The sequence below is a fragment of the Micromys minutus genome (assembly GCF_963924665.1).
Source record: "Micromys minutus genome assembly, chromosome: 22".
Taxonomy (NCBI): domain Eukaryota; kingdom Metazoa; phylum Chordata; class Mammalia; order Rodentia; family Muridae; genus Micromys; species Micromys minutus.
This window is the reverse complement of record NC_137957.1, coordinates 46366073-46384276: the sequence shown is the minus strand read 5'-3', so window position 1 is coordinate 46384276 and position 18204 is coordinate 46366073. Positions and strand designations below refer to the sequence as shown.

Below are 18204 nucleotides of genomic sequence, written 5' to 3'. Positions count from 1 at the left end.
TGCTCCACTAAGAAGATACACATCCTGCTCCTGGCACCCTCAAGACAGTGAGTGCATCGTACCGAGGGTGGAGTTGTCCTGGTGCCAGGACCTAGAACACTGCCCCACTGCTTCGATGATGGGGTGGGATGGGGTGGGCCCAGTACTGCGGGGTTATCAACCCTTGATGGATTTAGTAGAATCAGGCAAGATTACCCAAGAAAAAAGTCCTCCTGATGGCCCAACAAGCACAAGGCACAGGGACACACACCTGGGTACAGTAGTCTAGAGGGGCCATCAGTAAGGAGAGTGGGGGTGGCAGAGCTGGTAAGGACGACCAACCCCGCGGGGAGGATGTGGATGCATGACTCTCCTCTGACTCACAATGCCCACGAGTCTCTGAAGACCGAAGGCTGCCCACTCAGTCACTTCTCAGACTGAGTGTCACTTTGACTGCCACATCTTTATTGTAAAGAAAACAAAACCAGGTTGAGTCTTCAAGTCGGTGACTCATCCGATGAGCCTGAGTAGATCTGAAAAGTCCTCACGTCTCAGCTTCACCTGCACACTTGATTGTGCCCCCTCGGTGTGTTCCTGGTTACATTTCCCAGGTGCACGTCTGGTGTGGCATGAGAATGTAGCCTACGCCATTACTGGGTGCTTCTGGGACTCTCTCTTTTATGAGCAATTCTTAATGTAAATACTATCTGGCTTCAGGGCACAGTGAAGGATAAACTGAGAGAATGGACGACTAACATCCTGGCAAGAATGGGACCGGTAGGAACTGAGGGAATGACCAGGCGTCCATGGATTAGACCCAGGTATCCTGGAGGTTCAAAAGAACCACAATCTGGTAGATACAGGGAACTCTTCAAAGGCAGGCTGCACTGGTCACGTTCTATCAAGATTAAAGTCAGTGTATGACAGCAAGAGGTGACCGCTGGCCTTCCAGAGTCACATGTGTCACCTGCTGCCCTCTCAGAGTCAGCCTACTTCTTCCCACCGCAGCAAAAATTGTGCCCTCAAATCCACCCATTCTTTGTAAGTGTAAGTGGAGGGCAGAGGGACACTGGGCGCCTCCTCAGTGACTGTCCACTCAACCCCTGACACGGGGTTGTTCACTGAACCTGAAGCACACAGACTGGCTACCCGTCTGCTCCCTACCCCCAGTATCGGACTTTTACATGGGTGCTAGGTGCCACGTGCAGCCCTGCGTGGGTTGTCAGGGTGAACTCAGGTCACACATATGCAGCAGGCACTTGACTGAGCTAACTTCTTAGTCCCAGTGTCACATCTGATGAGAACCCAGATGTCAGAGGGAATTTTAAGGAGAGGTTTTTCTAAGTACATTTTAAAACATAATAACATAAACCAGACATGCTGGCTCACATCCGTGATTCCAGCACTTGTGGGAGATGAAGGCAGGAGGACTGAGGTGAGTTCAAATCCAGCCTGGGATAGAGTGAGACTCCAACTCAAAACAAACAGACAGACAAACAACAAAACAGGTGTTGGCACTCTCCCTAGCGTGTGTCCACCTGTGTGACCCCCACAGTCCTGTGCTGTGTGGGCCCAGCGCCTCCTGTGGTCAAGGGTGTCAAGCCAGCCTGTCGACCTCAGACAGCTGCTGCTGCTCTTCCTCCTTGAAGTCCTCCATGAATGAATGAACACAGAGGTCACCAAGAGAGCCCCCTGCTCGGGCTGCACAGGCCACCAATGGACCACGCCTTCCCCCGTGAGCTCTGCACAGCCTTACTCGTTGTACTTGGCCAGTTTCAACCTGGGGATGATGTTCATGGACTGCAGCTCCTGGAAGAGCAGCTTGCAGGCGTACGGGATGCGGAGGGAGGACACGTGGCACGAGGACTTGCAGTAGTGGCACCTGAAACCCAAGTCAACGTGCATTAGAGAGGTGGGCACGAAGGCCCGCACACAGCACCGCCACATTCCTCCCCATCAGGCATGACGGCTCAGAAAATTACACGGACATCAGTGGACTCGCAATCAAGAATGATGCAAAGCATTCCTTGCAGTTTAAAAGTATGCAACTGGAGTCCATTAGCTATATTTCTAGAATGTTCTCTTCAAAAGAGAAAACATTTGCTCATACATTGTTTTGAAAAAAAAAAAAAAAAAATCCCAGAAATCAGAACCACTAAATTGAGATGTCTCACTGCTGGATGATTTTCCAGCTGACCCCACCAACCCCCATATGTTTCGGGGCACCTCTGTATTCTGTTACTCTCTGCAACATGACTAAGAAAAACATTTAGTTCCCATCACTGAGGCACTTAAAGTCTGATGGAGAAGAAGCCTTTAGAATTAGCGCAGCAGTGACCTCAGGACTGGTCCATCAATGTTTGCAGTGCCCCTTGTAAAAATCCAAGAAATACATGCCCATACACACAAATACGCCACGCAACCCATGCAACGGCCTGGGTCCTGACCAAAGGGTTAGCTACACATGCCAGACTCTTTGCCTTCTTACCAGAGGGGCCACAAACTGTTCTCAGTCCTAATCCATGGCTACACAAGGTCCCTTGAGGAGAAAGTGAATTATTTTTCCAGGGTTTACAGTAAAACCAAGATGTCACTCAGAAAAGCATCCACTATCACTGAGATCACAAAGTGGGAGATTCCTCGAATGACCACTGGGCAGCTGGTTCTTATCCGGGACATTTATACAGAAAACCATTACGGAGTCATTCCCCATTACAGCATAGACTCGTGGTCAGGGAAATGGGAGCTGTTGAGTGGAACACAACACACAGTGGAAGGAAAAAAATCCAGTAAGCTCAACTACACCCAGGGAGGGGGCCCTCAGATGGATTCCCAAGCCCTGAAACACACTGAAGTTTGAAGAGTTCTGAAAATGTGAAAGTACAGAGGGGGCTGGAGAGACGCTCGGTGGCTGAGAACACTGGCTGGATTCCCACCACAGCCATCGTCTGACTCCACTGCCTGGATCTGACATCCTCTGTGGCCTCCACAGGCACCAGGCATGCACACACGCAGGCACAACACGCACAGTAAAAGGAGAAAGAAAGAAACAAGGGCTCAGTGGGTACATTACCAAGTCTGATGGTTTCATCCCTCAGGATAAAACTGGAGGACGGAGAGAATCAAGTCTAACAGACTAACCTCTGACCTAAGGACCCTCTGGGACTTGCACGTTAATACACATATAAAAGTTACGAATATATGAAAAATGTGTATATTTGGGTCGATGTGGTGGCACATCCCCAAAGTCCTGCAAGTCCAGCACCCGGGAGCAGAGGCAAGAGGACCACAAGTTCAAGACGGCATAGGCTGCACGAAGCTTTTTCTTCTTAACATGTGGATCTTCTTTCCTCAGAATCTTGGAAGGATTTATGATTTTAAAAGTAAGTAAAAATAAGGGCACTCAGGCCCGGGCCAAGGACACAGTCACTGGGCTGTGGCAAGCAGTCATCCCTTGGGGTGGGATGCCTATGTCCCTCACTTGAAGCTTTGAGCAAAGGCCATTTCTATAGACAGAAAAATGCAGCTGCTTTCTTACTTTTGTGCGTGTGTAACAGGGGCTTGCTACAGGACCTTGGTGTGTCCTTGAACCTACTGAGGAGACCAGGCTGGCTTCAAACTCCAGGTGCTGAGGTGAGTGTGCAGCATCTCACTCTTGCTCAGTCTAAAGTCTACAAGAGAGCAATGCTGAGGCTGAAAATGTACATGGTGAAGGTGACCTTCGAGACAGAGCTTCCTCCAGGCTCAGGATGTGCCATCACCCACGACAACAGCAGACGTGCTAATGACATAAACTTTAGTGATGTAAAATTGCTTAAAAGATAGCTGCACTGGCTGGTTTTGTGTCAACTTGACACAAGCTGGAGTTATCACAGAGAAAGGCACCTCAGTTGAGGAATTGTCTCCATGAGATCCAGCTGTAAGGCATTTTCTCATCTCTCTGTAAGGGGGGAGGGCCCAGCCCGTTTCGGGTGGTGCCATCCCTGGGCTGGTAGACCTGGGTTCTATAAGAAAGCAAGCTGAGCAAACCAGGGGCAGCAAGCCAGTAAGTAACATCCCTCCATGGCCTCTGCATCAGCTCCTGCTTCCTGACCTGCTTGGGTTCCAGTCCTGACTTCCTCTGGTGATGAACAGAAACATGGAAGTGTAAGCTGAATAAACCCTTTCCTCCCTAACTTGCTTCTTGGTCATGATGTTTTGTGCAGGAATAGAAACCCTGACTAAGACAATAGCTCAAAGACTTTACATTAAAATCAAGACATGTTTTTAATGTACCTGGGTGGGTCAGGAATCACGTTCCTATATCACTTAGGTTATGTTGGGGAAACAAACCGAACTGCAGTAACCTCTTCCTGGTTTTCCTGTCCTATGTTTCACATGGTGACTCTAATTTTAGTTAATCTAGTTAAAATTTCCTTATGTGCTGACTCATAGTCTGAATAACCCACTAATCTTAACGTATGGATACAAAACATTCCAACGTTAACACACACACACAAGCTTTTTCCTCTGTTTGAACAATTTGCAAAGGCAGAAACCTGACCAAGAACAAAAAAAGTAAACTGATCCCTAGGAAGAGATCAGAAGAGGAAGCTATGGCTGCACGTGAGGTCCATGCCCAGTGCAGCATCCTCCATGAGCTAATTACCTCAATGGGGCTCTTTGGTGCCTTCTGCCCTGGGTCCTCTGAGGAACAACAGTCTTGCTGTAAACCCACCCCCCCCCCCATAGCAATGCCTTACTAATGTGTGCGTCACCCACGGGGGCCTGCTCCAAGGTACTGAACCGCTCTAATTACCCAGCCTCCATTGTGCGGCTTATTAAAGGGCGACTTTCTCCAAGTAGCTGTGCTCCCTCCCACGAGCCGGGCACACAAGCCCAGGTAATGACCGGGAAGGACAGCATCATTATGCTGCCTGGTCAGAGAACGAGCGGCTCACGGGGAGGCAGCGGACTGCAGAAGAGGTTAGGATTTTTTTCTGTTGGCAACCGGGTAAAAGTAGGGCACTCAAATCAGACATATCCGGTCTATGCGGCTACAGATAAAGACGGTCAGAGAGCATCACCTGATCAAGCCCTTTCAAAGGCTAGCAGGCTGAACCCATGATCAGGGCTGCTAGACACGAGAGGGAGGAAGGCAGCAGAGGCAGAGGTTAACTGCGATGGAGCGGCTTGGGCAGCCCTCCTGCTCATGGCAGCTGTACTCAAGCATCCCGCGCTGAGACTAAGGCGTGAGCCTCCCGTTCCTGTCAGAGGAGGGGGCACGGGAAAGGGAAACAAGAGCTCTTCGTGGAGTCTCATGGTTCCTGTTTTAAGGAAATGATGATCCTTATGTCAGAGTGGAAGGTTCAAGCACGGGGAACTAGGCTCCAGGCTAGCTCCCCACCCCATCCTTTAGCAATACAGCTCACTCTGCCCAGTATGCATTTCAAAAGACAAGTGGACATCCTAGGACTGAACCCCCATCTCACTGACAGAAGAAAGGGCCCAGCTTATTCTCATAAGTATGTGACCATCTCTGTGACTGGAAGGAAAGAAAGTCCCAGAATGTGGCCACCTCTTCCATTAGTGTCCAAATTAACTTCATTAGCAGGGCTCATCAATTCATCTACACAGCAATCACAAGATAATCTGCTAAAAGGTTTGTCATTGAGCTAGCAAGTATACACTGTGCTCTAAGAAGCCCCCTTGCTCTTAAAACAGAAAGCAAAACAAAATCAGGCTCATTTGTTTACTAATGTACGCATGTATATGCTCAGGTCACCAGGCTTGTGTGGGCCTTTACTTTCTAAGCCATCTCTCAGGCCCAGCCCTCTGCCGATCCTTGGCCTGCCTGGTCTAACCGAGAGGCTTATAAGGGCAGTAGGGCGAGACGGTCTGCAAAGAGGCTCTAGGGGAAGTCAGTGGGAAAAGGTGGCCATGTGTTCCTCAATCCCCTGCTTGCTTAGCCTCACACACTGTCCTCTTACATGGTAGGGCTGCTGAGGGCGGCAGAGGGTGTCATGGCTCTTCTCCATCCCTGGAAGGTCTATCTTAGATGCCGTGAGACCTTGCCCCTGATCTATCAGTGAGGAGGAGCTGGGAGGCACAAGTTTTGTCAGCTCCATGGGGACCACAGGGCTCCAGACCCTGACTAGCCCTGAGCGATGTTTTTGTTCTGGGAGTGAACACAAACAGGAGACGTGCTACAACTAAAGAGCACATACCAGACCCAGGGAGCATCGCCCACTAGGACGGCCTTCAGACACCAGACGTGGCATCGGAGTTACAGCAGCTCTGTAAACCGCAGAATGAACACACTGGCAATTCCACAGTGCACGGATCTCTCAGCAGTCACATCTAGCAGCTGGAGAGTGCACTGGTCGGAAGGCAGTGTTCAGCTGAGGGAACGTCTTCGCACTACGCACTCCTGGGACTCAGAACTTCGTCTGACACAGCAGACACTGAATGCAGCTGGCTGAGCAAGCGAGACACTGTGCACTGAGGAACGCACAGATGTCTCTGCCATGGGGATGGGACGTACAGTAACACACCACGTCTAAGTCCTAGCTTTGCCGCTGTAAGATAGACTAATGTGACTTTTGGGGTCTGAGGTTACCAATAAGGGCTCTTGATACGACTTTCCCTAGTGAGTTTTTTTTTTTTTTTTAATGGGTGGTTGTGAGCTACCTTATAGGTGCTGATAGGTGCTGGGAACTGAACCCTGGTCCTGGAGCAACAAGTGCTGAGTCATCTCTCCAGCCTCTGAGATACTATTAAAATTAAAGTCTGTACTATTTAGGAGCTTCATCTACAGCAGTATAAACACTGCATTAAAGAATCAGCATACATGTGCTGACTCACAGGAAGCATGGACACGCAAGCCTGCTGGCACATAGCATGGACATACAAGTATGACACACAGCCTGCTGGCACCCAAGTGACCACAGGCAAAGGCTGCACACTAGCTGAGTCTGGTCCAGACCAGTCCCTGAGCCATTACCTAAGCCACGGAATGGTCTGAGAGACACGTGGTGTCCACTTACCAGCCAGAATATCCCAGGAGTCCACACTGCCCACAGACGTCAACCTCGAAGGCATCACTTGAGATCATTAGTCTCTCCAGCAAAAGCATACTCGCTCCATAGCCAATCAGACAGTCACGTTCCATTTCTCCAAGACGCAAGCCACCGTCTCGAGATCGCCCTTCAGTGGGCTGCCTTTGAAGTAAATGACCAGACTATGTTAGGCACAGAAAAGGGAGGCAGCATCACATGCTGACCAAAGGCATGGCTCTGGAGCAGGCTCTCCTGCCAGCCTAGACACCCATCACACAGTGACCTTGAACTGCTTCAGAAGAACACAGCAGTGGTGATCACTGGAAAACTAACTGTACAGTCTATCACATGACATGACGATTTATTATTTATAGAATCCCCAAATCGCAGTGTTAGCATTCATTACTCTCACATCACGGTCCTTGCTATTAGGCTCCTACACTCTTCAAATCAGAGAGCAAGGTCTTTGAGTATTTTTAGAGATGTATTCTGTTACTTAGAAGCAGAGAAGAAAGAAACCCAGACTATGGAAGAAACTTGGGTCTCCAGTAGCTCTTGCAAGGGCTCTGTGCTGTTAGTTTTTGTTAAATCATCGAGACCCTGGCCACATCTGGGAACAGGGCATGTCAAATGAAGAAACACCTCCACCACACTGGCCTGTGGGCATGTCTGTGGGCTGCTGTGGGCAGTGCCAGTCCAGGGCAGGAGGTCTTTACTGTGTAAGCAATGAAGCTGAGCAGCCCGGGGAAGCAAGCCAACAAGCATCGTTTCTCCATGGTCTCTGCTCCTGTTCCTGCCCTGGCTTCCCTAGGTGACGGACTGTAAACTATAAGCCAAACAAACATTTCCTTCCCAAGTAGCAGAGAGCAAACTACAAAAGGCCCCACAGTCCGTTACCTTCCTGACTTCCCATGACACAGAAAATACAGTGTCTCCAGCATATGCCGAAATGTTAATGTTGCTCTTGTTATATAGTTGGGTGTTACAATGACAAATCCAAGAGGAGGTTATTAGAAAAAAAATCTACATGTGAAAAGCTGATACAAGGCCTGAAGGAGCCCTCAGTAGAGAAAACTTCACCAAGAACACAACCTCTGCCCATTGGGTCTGCTGGTAGACCGCCCCCCAGACAGCCTTCCCTTAGGTCAGCAGACAAGGTGAAGGTAGTCATCTACTTGTAGGCAGACTTGGTGCCTGCATTTCACCTGCCTGAGATAACTGACTATAGAAATGTTCCTAGACAACCTGCATGCTGAGAAGGGACACAAACTGACATAGAACCTCAGGGGACAGCACCTGGTCCACACAGGGTCTCACTGCTCAGACAATAATTATCCTGACAATCTTAGATCTTCTTCCTTTTTGTCATTGAAAGCATTTTTAAAAGATTATTTTATGTATGAATGATTTACCCACATGTATATACGTGTACTACATGTGTACCTAGTGTCCTCAGAGATGAGAAGAGGGTGTGGGATGGCCTGAAACTGGAGTTAAGGGTGGCTGTGAACTCCCATGTGTGGGTGCTGGGGACTGAACCCAGTTCCTCAGCAGTAACAAGTGCTCCTAACCACTGAGCTACCTCTCCAGACCTGTCAGCATGGGTGTTTTGAAACACACATCTATGATTTTAACAGGCACCATATCTCTTCAAGTTTTGGTCAAGCTTAAGTTTGGCTTTTAAGAAGCAAGGCCAAATGGTGGCTGCCCAGCTTCCTTCCTGCACATCAGGCTCAGCGAACACCCGTCATGAGTCTGTACCTGGTCTTACCCACTAGCACTGTCGTCCATGAGAAGGACTGTAGAGGGCTGCGACCTGAAGGCACCCTTGTCATGGAGCCGACTAACAGGCCCAGGTGCAATGCTATTTTCCCAATACCTTTCTGCTTCACATGAAGATGTGCACTTACTGCCTGCAGCCCTAACTTCCTTTCCTGACAAACTCCACGCTCACAACCCTGACAACATGCTTTGAGCTAATTCGATTGTGACTCTACCTGATCCCTCCCTCTTCTAGTATGAAAATACCTAACTTGTTTTTAGGTTTTACATTGAGGGGTCTATAGAATTTTAGAAAAACTTTGTACTTTTAAAAGACAATGGAACTTTTAAAAGTTGAGATGCTTGACATTCTGATATTAATATTGACATTTGGAGGAGAAATGTAAAAGGAAAAGTTACCATTGAATAGTGCTGTGTTGAGTTCACAGGGGATCAACCATGCTGGCTAGTTTTTTGTTTGTTTTTTCCCCAACTAGACATATGCTAGAATCTTCTGAGAGGAAGGAGCCTCAACTGAGAAAATGCTTCCTCAGACGGTCTGTAGGCAAGCTTGTTGGATATTTTCTGGGTCAGCTCTTGAGTGATGTGGGCAGGATAACACCACGGTGGGTGGTGCTATCCCTAGGCAGGAGGTCCTAGAGGTATAAGAGAGCAGGAGGAGCGAGCCAGCAAGTAGCTCTGTGGCTTCTGCTTCAGTGTCTGCCTCGAGTTCCTGTCCTGGCTTCTCTCTGAGATGGAGTGTCACCTGACAGTTGAAAGAGCTAATTATATTCTTTCCTCCCAAGTTGCTTTGGTCACAATGATTTTCTTTTGTTTAATCACAACATAGAAACTAACCAAGATAATGTTTAACACACCTAAACAACTGGTATCTTAAGGCAAACAGGAACTTTGTTGGGACTGTTTATTTTCACAGAGAAGTGACTGGTGCTGCTCTGAGGGCAGCATCAGCTCCCCCACCCTCACCCAGCACTTCCCGTACCTGGTAAGGACGGCTCTTGGTCCTCGGGCCCGGGCATGCATTTTATCCAGCACCATGTGCTTCAGTTTCTGATAGTACACAGGTCCAAAATAGATGTATGCTTCTAAGGGCTCACTGAAAGAAAAGCCAGTGCCGGATTTAAGTAACAGTCTGGGTAACTGGACAGACAGCCTTCGCTAGGCTCATCACCTGGAGGTTTTCCTTGTCTTCTCAGAGACTTATGACCAACTGCATGAAGATAATCTTTAGCCTGTGGTCAGGGAAAAGGCTAGACCAAAGCCACAGAAGCACAAGAGAAAATGCTTCCACAGAGGAACACACTATCAGCAGGACGACCCTCTTCCCTGCCACCTGTGTCACCAGGTCAACAGCTTTTCTTGATTTGTTATTTCCAGATTGGTCTTGTGTCTAGTCTCAGCACTAGCCAATCTGTTCTACCGTCCCAATTCAGAGTTTCCTCCCAAACTGGAAACCAGAGCAGATTACGGCTCTAACATCCCCAATGGGTTCTAGGACAACTTTTATTTCCCGACGTCTCCCTGGCCCATGCTGACAGCGCTCTTCTGTCGGGCACATGTGCGGTCTGCCGACAGCGTGTCCCTTGACCACACAGCTTAAGCTGGCCCGGAACTTCCTCGGTCTAGGCTGGTGTCAAACTTGCAAGCTTTGGTCTCTGCCTCTGATGTGCTAGGATTACAGCTGGGAGCCGGTCTTAAGCTCTTCTCCCTTACTCTCCCTCTCTCCACCTGACGTGATCTCAGCACCTGTGTCTAGTCACTGTCTCTCTGCTACCTGTCTTCCCGAGAGAGTCGGTTCTTTGTCTCCTTTGCCACAGTGGCTCCAGCACCTATGATTCACTTGGCATACAACCAGCGCTCAACAAATGTTTGTTACACAACTCATTCCACTAAAGAATAAATATAGCAAAAATCTCAACAGTGAGTATGCAAGTACTATGACCAAAAAAAAAAAGTGTTGTCGGAAGCAAAGAGCCAAGGAATGGACACCTTCAAAAATCTTTTCATTTTCTCCAAGTGTCCTTCCTCAAAGGGAAGGAAGAGCTGGCCAGTGCTGTTTAATCCAGGTGTACTGAGCCTCTACTTTTGATGATGTGGAGATGGCCCCGTAAGCCCCAGAGGTTAGGTAGGAGCCAGTGCTCTCTCTGCCTGCCACAGTGGCCTATCTGAAAAACAAGTGCACTCTGAACAAGGCCTGTGGTCAAGTGGGAAGAGCAGAGGAAGCCACAAGCTACAGAAAGGCAGCTGTGGTCTTTGGCCTGCCTGCCTGTCCCAGCTCCAGTGACCTCTTGTGAAGGTTGCTGGGGTCACCGAGCGGCTCCGTGAACTCCAGCACAATGGGGCTCCAGGAAGTCATGGGGATTCACTGCATGACCTCCCCAGTTCAGTTTTCTCGACTGTGTATCAAGGTGCTCAGCCAAGGGTCTTTCCAGTTCTAACAAATGACTGCGGTCCTCGGGGATGGAAACTCTCGTAGAATTGATGGACGTGTCCCCCAGTGCTAGTCCATCATTAACAGAGTCAAGCCACAGGCAACTGCTGTTTCTAGCTAAGATCAGGACCACGGCTGGGGGCAGGTGGAGGGACACAAGTGCAGGTCCTAAGGGCACATCGGAACAGGCTCAGCAGTGCTTCTCAAGTTCTGGCATGGAGTCATCATACAAAGCACTGGACCCATATTTTCATCAGAAATGGATCCGGGCGGGCGCTCTCCCTTCTGGACCAGTTTTGTTAAGCACCGTGTCCCTGTCCTGCTTCAGCCGACCTGCACCAGTGCTCGGTGGCTCGCAGCCCAAGGGCAGCCTGAGCAGTGAGCCTGAGATCCTGATACAAAGGCTCACTCACTCACTCACTCATTCACTTATTCACTCACTCACTCACTCACTCACTCTGTGTGTGTGCATGTGTGTGTGTGTGCACATACACTGGCACATGCCAACATGTGCATTGGTTTAGAAGTTCTTGGAGGCCAGAAGGTATTGGATCCCAAACTTGGGTCCTGAGAAGCAGCAGCCAGTGTTTTAACTGCTGAGCTGTCTTCATGCCCTAGGTATTTTATGTGCCACCTGGTATGGAAGCAGCCCATCTGATCATACATGATATGTGAGCTGAGTTTCAAGACCTCATCATTCACAGTAACTGCACACGGCTTGTGTCTGTCAAAGATGGCACTAGACCTGTGTCTTGTCCAACCTCACCTCAGGCTGCACAGCTCCATCCTATGGAATAACAGTTGGGTGGGCATCTACCAGTTCTTGGGACTTACTCGGTAAGTGTCTTTCCTCTGTACAACACTGAATGATACAGCTTCTCTCCCTCCATGTCTTCCCTGTCTGCATGTGCTGAGAGCTGGTTCTCAGGTTTACCTGTCAGGAGCTGCTGAGGCTCCCGTGCTGTGGACGCTGTGCTAGGCTGTGTAGACTGAGCAGTGGACCCACACAGCAGCCTGCCCTCACGGCGGCTGTGCCCCAGCTGGGAGACAGACCCAGTATCAGGACGTGCGTCCGAGGGACGACAGCTTTGGAGAGCGGTGGGGCAGGGACAGGCAGCACCAGGTTGGAGTTGAACTGAGTAATTGGTGCGCAGAGGGTGAGGCTCAGCCATGGGGTGCTTTCTAAGCATGCACGAAGCCCTGGAACCAATCCGCAGCAACACAGAACAAAAACAAAAACCTCAAAGCCAAACCAAATCAGACAACCACCTGCTTGGCAGGCAGTGACTGAAGGCCTGCTGGAAATTACCTTGCATTTGCTACTATTCCATGTCTAATAACTAATCTAACTGGCCAGCTCTGTGGTTCTATTTACTGCGATCCCTTCAAAGCCTAGCACACATTAGATGTGAACACTGGGTCCAGGCTATGAGACAAAGAACTCCGTCTCTGATACTTGGCACAAATCTAGCAGTCTGGGAAATCCTGCATCAGATGCAGTTAACGTACCCCACAAAAGCAACGTAGAAATCCGAGCTTGTTAAAATGTCAGTCTTGCCAACACAACTGGTGGCCCTCAATGTCTGGCTTCTTAAGTGTGGCCTTTCTTGGATCAGTCTTGGAATGTGACACCTTACAGTCCTGCTTCTTCAGGCCTCACCCCCATCTCTAGTGTCTAGGCACACTCACCCTGTGATGCCTGAGGTGACATAGTCCTTCCCCAGGTAGTTGTAACCATGGCGAACGAGGTCTTCACACACATCCTTCACTTTACTCCCTCCAAAGGCAGTGCCATAGTGGAACCTGCCGTCTAACACGCCTGCCTTGCCAGCCAGCAACTCAATTAACTTTCCAACCTGTGAGGCAGGAAGAGAACAAACTAGGTGAGTCCCTGCTGGTCTGCCAGTTCTCCCAGCAGATTTGCCTTTTGGCTTCTGGTCTAAAAAAGTAGCTTCAACCACAGCCACACCCACCAACAGTGAAACATTACAGAAAGCTGTGTTCTCAGGTACCTTGCTGAAGAACCTGGTCCATGTGACTAACCTCCCTGAGTGCATTCCCTAGTTTTAGGATCCTGAAACTCAAGTACAGAGCTAGGCATCGTGGCTAAGGCCACACGGCCTGCGACAGGATTGCAGATTATGGGAAGTGACTGCTGAAAGAGACGTGGAGCAGGCTCAGCATACAGGACTCTGTGCTGAGGGCCACAACTGCCACTCCCAGCAAGTAGGTGCAAAAGCGCTTGTGGTTCGCCATTGAGGAGAGTGAGTGACGGGGGCGAGGAGTCCGTTTATCCGTCAGGGGGCCACTCACTGTAACTAAACTAACTGCCGCTTCCTTCCTTCAGAGCAGCACCTCTGAAAGGCCCGAGGGTAACTGACCGTCATTCTCGATGGGAAGCCATGTGGGTTCATTATGATGTCGGGACAGATGCCAGAATCACAGAACGGCATGTCTTCCTGGGGGACGATCAGGCCGCACACACCTGGGGGAGAGGAGATTTTCTGGCATGTAAAGCAAATGGCAGGCGGGAGGGAAGAACACAGTACTTAATTGGGATCCCCCTGCTGCTGTCTCTATTCCCACTGTTCTAAAACCCTCCCCACTGTCTCCATCAAGAGCAACAAAAGCAATTTCCAACCACCCTGCTAGCCAAGCCGTTCAAAAAAGACTCTCCTTGCAGAAAAGCATTGTAGGCTGTGGACTGGCATGCTGGCATGACACACAATGGTGCTGTCAGGCTGCCTGCCCACCTTCCCTGAGCACCATGAAGACCAAAGGGCAGTCTTAGGCCAGCTCTCGTCCCGGAAGCTTTTCAATCCACAGTTCTGCTCCTTGTCAGCTAGGTTGTAGTCTGCTGGGTTTTGTGCCCAAACCACAGGAATGTAAATTCTCTGACCACCAAACAAAGAATGATTGAATACAACTAAATATGTAAAATGTGGTTTTAAAAACCCGTGACAACAAATCTTTGTGTGGGGCTGGAGAGATAGTGCAGTGGTTAACAACACTGACTGCTTTGCAAAGGACCCGAGTTCAGTTCCCAGCACCCACACGGCAGGTCACAACTGTCTGTAACTCCAGTTTCAGGGGGATCCAACATCCATACATGCAGGCAAAAGACCAATGCACATAAAATAAAAGTCAGTAAATCATTAAAAAAGAACAGCAAAGGAACCCTGTGCACGGCTGAAATGCTAACAGTGCATACACTGGCTGCAGGGTTGGCCACCTTGGCTTCCCTGGCTGAGCTTAACCTGCTTGAAGGAATTTTAATTCTTATAGCTTACAGCACATTAGAAAAGTGATCTTTGATTGAACTTGTAAAGACCAAAAAGAAAAGTAAGAGCCAATTCATTCTCAGAGCAAAAGGCCAGAATTAGACATGGAATTCTGAGAATGAAGGCAGACAGAGCGGCCTCCAGCCCAGCCATCCACTGGCATTCTCTTAGAGCCGAGCAGGCCGGACAGTGTGCTAGGCTGTAAGACATTTGCTGCTAACAGTTTTTATTGCTTCTGATTTGTTTTTCCTGGGAAGATGGGTGGGTCAGAATTTAGGTGGTAAACTGCAGTGCGTGTAAGAGTGGGAAGGCTTGCCCAGAGTGGCACAGAGTGAGGGCAGAGGCTCTTCTGCTGCAGTGTAAGAACAGAAAAAGCAGTAAAAGAAAGCGCCTTTCCCCTCCGCATGAACTAACGATTTCAGGACCCACTGAAAAACCCAAGATTTTCATTCATGTTTTTCCTCTGCATAATTCAAGCCAGTCTTTAAAAAATTAAGTTATTATTATTGCAGTGTCAAAGCTAAAACCTAAGACATGATAAGCAAGTATCCTCCAAACCCCCAAACTTCTTTAAAATGAAGCCTATGATCTGTATATTGTGAATAGCCAAAGCAGAAAGGGAAAAGGCCTGCCTGCTTATTTACAACGGTGCTAACATTAACACTCTGCTGCTTTCTTGGCTGCCAACAAGGCTGCAGCAGGGCTTGTAGAGATGGCTTCTAAGCATACAGTTCCTTTGATATTTATTTTGGTTGAAAGGTTTTTTTTTTATATCATATCATGAGTGCTTTCCTATATGAATAACAGAAACAGTCACTTGATATGCTGTAGTTCAAATCCAGCTGTGTGCCAAAATTGATATCAAGCAGAGTATGTGACTTGTCCCTCCCCTCCCAACCTACATCTTATCCACACTAAAATTATCTGACAGATGCCGAGGTCTACTTTGAAAGAGATTGAATTGGGAATGTGGGTACCCTAGGCCACCACTGTATAGCAAAGAACAAGGTGTTGGAATCTACATCCCTACAAGGAAGGGGTAGAGCTTGCGAAGGCTGTGAGAGTCAGGGTTCAGACAGCCCCTAAACACAAAAGCCAAGGGGAAAGGCAGAACTCAGAGGGATGCTGGTGTCAGCCTGGGAGAGGCTGAGGTCTCGCCATGCCACCAGAAGGGGTCCCGGAACAGAGTGCAGCAGTGGGACACGCAGACTGGGACTTGGTGAGCAGGACGAGAGAAGACTTGCACTCGGTGTCTTGGTTTTAGTCGACACGTTTAATTGAGCCAATTCAACCTCATTATGCTATTAAGATGACATGCTCATTCCTAAAATCAGAATCTAGTCATTTTCCTCCTGGCCCGAATAATCTTTACTGCACAGCTTCCTTTTAGGAAGTTTTTTTTTTCTTTTTTCTTTTCTTTTTCTGCCTTTTCCTGATACTTCTGAGAAAAAAAAAAATACATAAGCAGCTTTTTTTCATTCCATCCTATAATAGAATTGCTTTGGTTATATTTGAACCAAGGGCACCTGTAAGCCAAAAATTAAATCTTCCCTAACTTAAAATTACTTGAGTCTCTGAAACCCCTTTTATATGCCAAGATGGTTCCCATAGCAGACAGCCCTGTGTTGTTTGTTTTGTGAGAAAGCGAGTGATAAAAGACCCATGAAATCGACACAGAAAGCCAGAACACAGAGAGAGGCGAGGGCTCTTCATCACCGCGGCTTCTCCCCTCTGCTGACTTGCCGAACAATGGGGGCTACACATCCAACCGCAGATCCAACACAGCTGTGCATTTCATTACATGGAGAGCATCAGTGACACAAGTAAATAATTAACTTATTCTGCCCCACTGACTGTGCTTATGAGACCAGTCATGGCTGACAGAGTCTAATACAAGCCAACACAAAGGGGCCATAATGAGCTTAGAAGTTAAAACAAAATATTTAGACACAATTTGATGATCTTGAATCTCAAATTAGACAGATGATTTTTTTAAGTCTGCATTTTACTGAATCCATCAGGGGCAAAGAACATTCTTAACCTTAGAAATACACTTTCCCCCCCATATGTTTTTTTTTTCCTTCCACAACATTTCTCTGTCTCAGAAGTATTCCCTTCTTCACCACACTGAGGTTTCTTTTCTTGCAGTGAAAAATTCAAACTGTGTTTCGTCAAGAACAGAGGTGTAAAGAGGTACTAAGAACTCGGAAGCTGTGGTCACTTCCCTTGAATGCTGGGCTAAAATGCAAATGCTATTCAGGGTGCTCCAGTGTGTAGAGCCCCGCCCCCCCTCCCCAAAGAGGATGGGCTCCAAATAAAGCATGGCTAATGGGAGCTGCTGGGAAATGACTACTGATTCATACCTTAACTGCTTACGCAGCATTGAGATTTTAAAATAAAATTTCATCCCCTGGCTCATGCTGCTGTCTCGACTCCATTGTTCACAGCACAGCCTCCTGGTAGCAAAGTGCAAATACATGTTGCTCACCAACTTTGATGTACTCACTGGGGGCAACTGGGAATTAGGCCGCAGACCATATCACAGGACTCTCAGCAAACACAAATCGATGAACAAAAACAGAAGCTTGGAAAGTTAGGAGCAGATGATGCCCCGCCAAGAGAGTATTACTCCATCAGCACTGACACTAATCCCAAGGGTGGAGAAGGAGAACTGACGGAGTCCAGGGAAGCTACTACTGGGTGCTAGCCCACTCAGAGGACCCAGACACTGCACACTCCTGTACCAAGTTGCTACCTTTATATCTATGGCTTCAGAGAGCAATCCAGAAAGAATGTAGGAACAGATTTGTTCAGAGAAAAATACAGTCGGCATTATGAATCATTTGGTTTTCTTAGAATGTATTTTTAATAACTAATATTAATAGCAACTGACCTATTAGTTTTAATGGGTTAGCTCTGAGTGATGGAATACTTTAAATTAAATAGACAAGAGTTAACACATCGGGAAAAAAAAATCAGGGTGTCGTAGCTCAGCCAGTTATGCAAGTTTTGGAGCAGCAGAAGTCTGAATTGAGGTCAGCCTGGGCTACTCAGCAAGACCCTGTTTCAAAAACAAACAAATGAAAAACCCCAAAAAAGGAAAAGAAAAAAGTTACCATGCTAGAGCCTTATCAAGACATCTGCAGATATATTTAATGCAAGAGAAATTTCGAGGTGACACCCCCATTGAGGGCTGACTAGTATGTGGTTTTCTATCGACTGTCACGGAATTAGCTAAGATGCACTGCGTGACACACACTCTGAAGGAGGTGAGGACACAGCTCCAGGGAGGCAGATGCAGCCGCCGTAGATCGATCTGAGCAAATGTCGGACGCTAACATCCCTCTACAACTGCACTTGTGCGGCTGACATCACAGGAAGGCTACTGAAACCACACCGATTAGAGCCTAACTCACCGGCATCCGGTTTGGTGGACACTTCACTGTTTGGAGGCTATGTACTCCAGTCTCACACTGCTTGGGAGGACAGAGGAGGTCATCCTTTTCCCCACAGTTACAGGGCACCAAGAGTCTGACAGTGAAAATGCAAACACATGAATTCAGGGAGACGGTGTCTGTACAGTTCATCTCTCCTTGGACATCAGTCCAGTGGAGGGAGGCTGACAAAGAAGCAGGTGATCTTAATCTGACGTTGTCCTGTTTAACAGATACTATATGGACAGCTGGTGTTTGAT

General features: G+C 48.2%; 1 protein-coding gene across 1 annotated transcript in view; it reads right to left on the bottom strand.

Annotated features, from left to right (window-relative positions):
• Positions 1-433: 433 nt before the first annotated feature.
• POLR3B (RNA polymerase III subunit B) overlaps positions 434-18204 on the bottom strand; it is an 88126-nt gene continuing 70355 nt past the window's right edge. The window contains exons 24-28 of the mRNA XM_080935283.1: positions 13611-13714; positions 12919-13085; positions 9781-9894; positions 7005-7178; positions 434-1861 (exon numbers count right to left, since the gene is read on the bottom strand). Of these exons, the coding sequence (XP_080791409.1) occupies positions 1732-1861; positions 7005-7178; positions 9781-9894; positions 12919-13085; positions 13611-13714 (689 nt within the window). The 3' untranslated portion in view covers positions 434-1731. The remainder of the gene's footprint in view (positions 1862-7004; positions 7179-9780; positions 9895-12918; positions 13086-13610; positions 13715-18204) is intronic.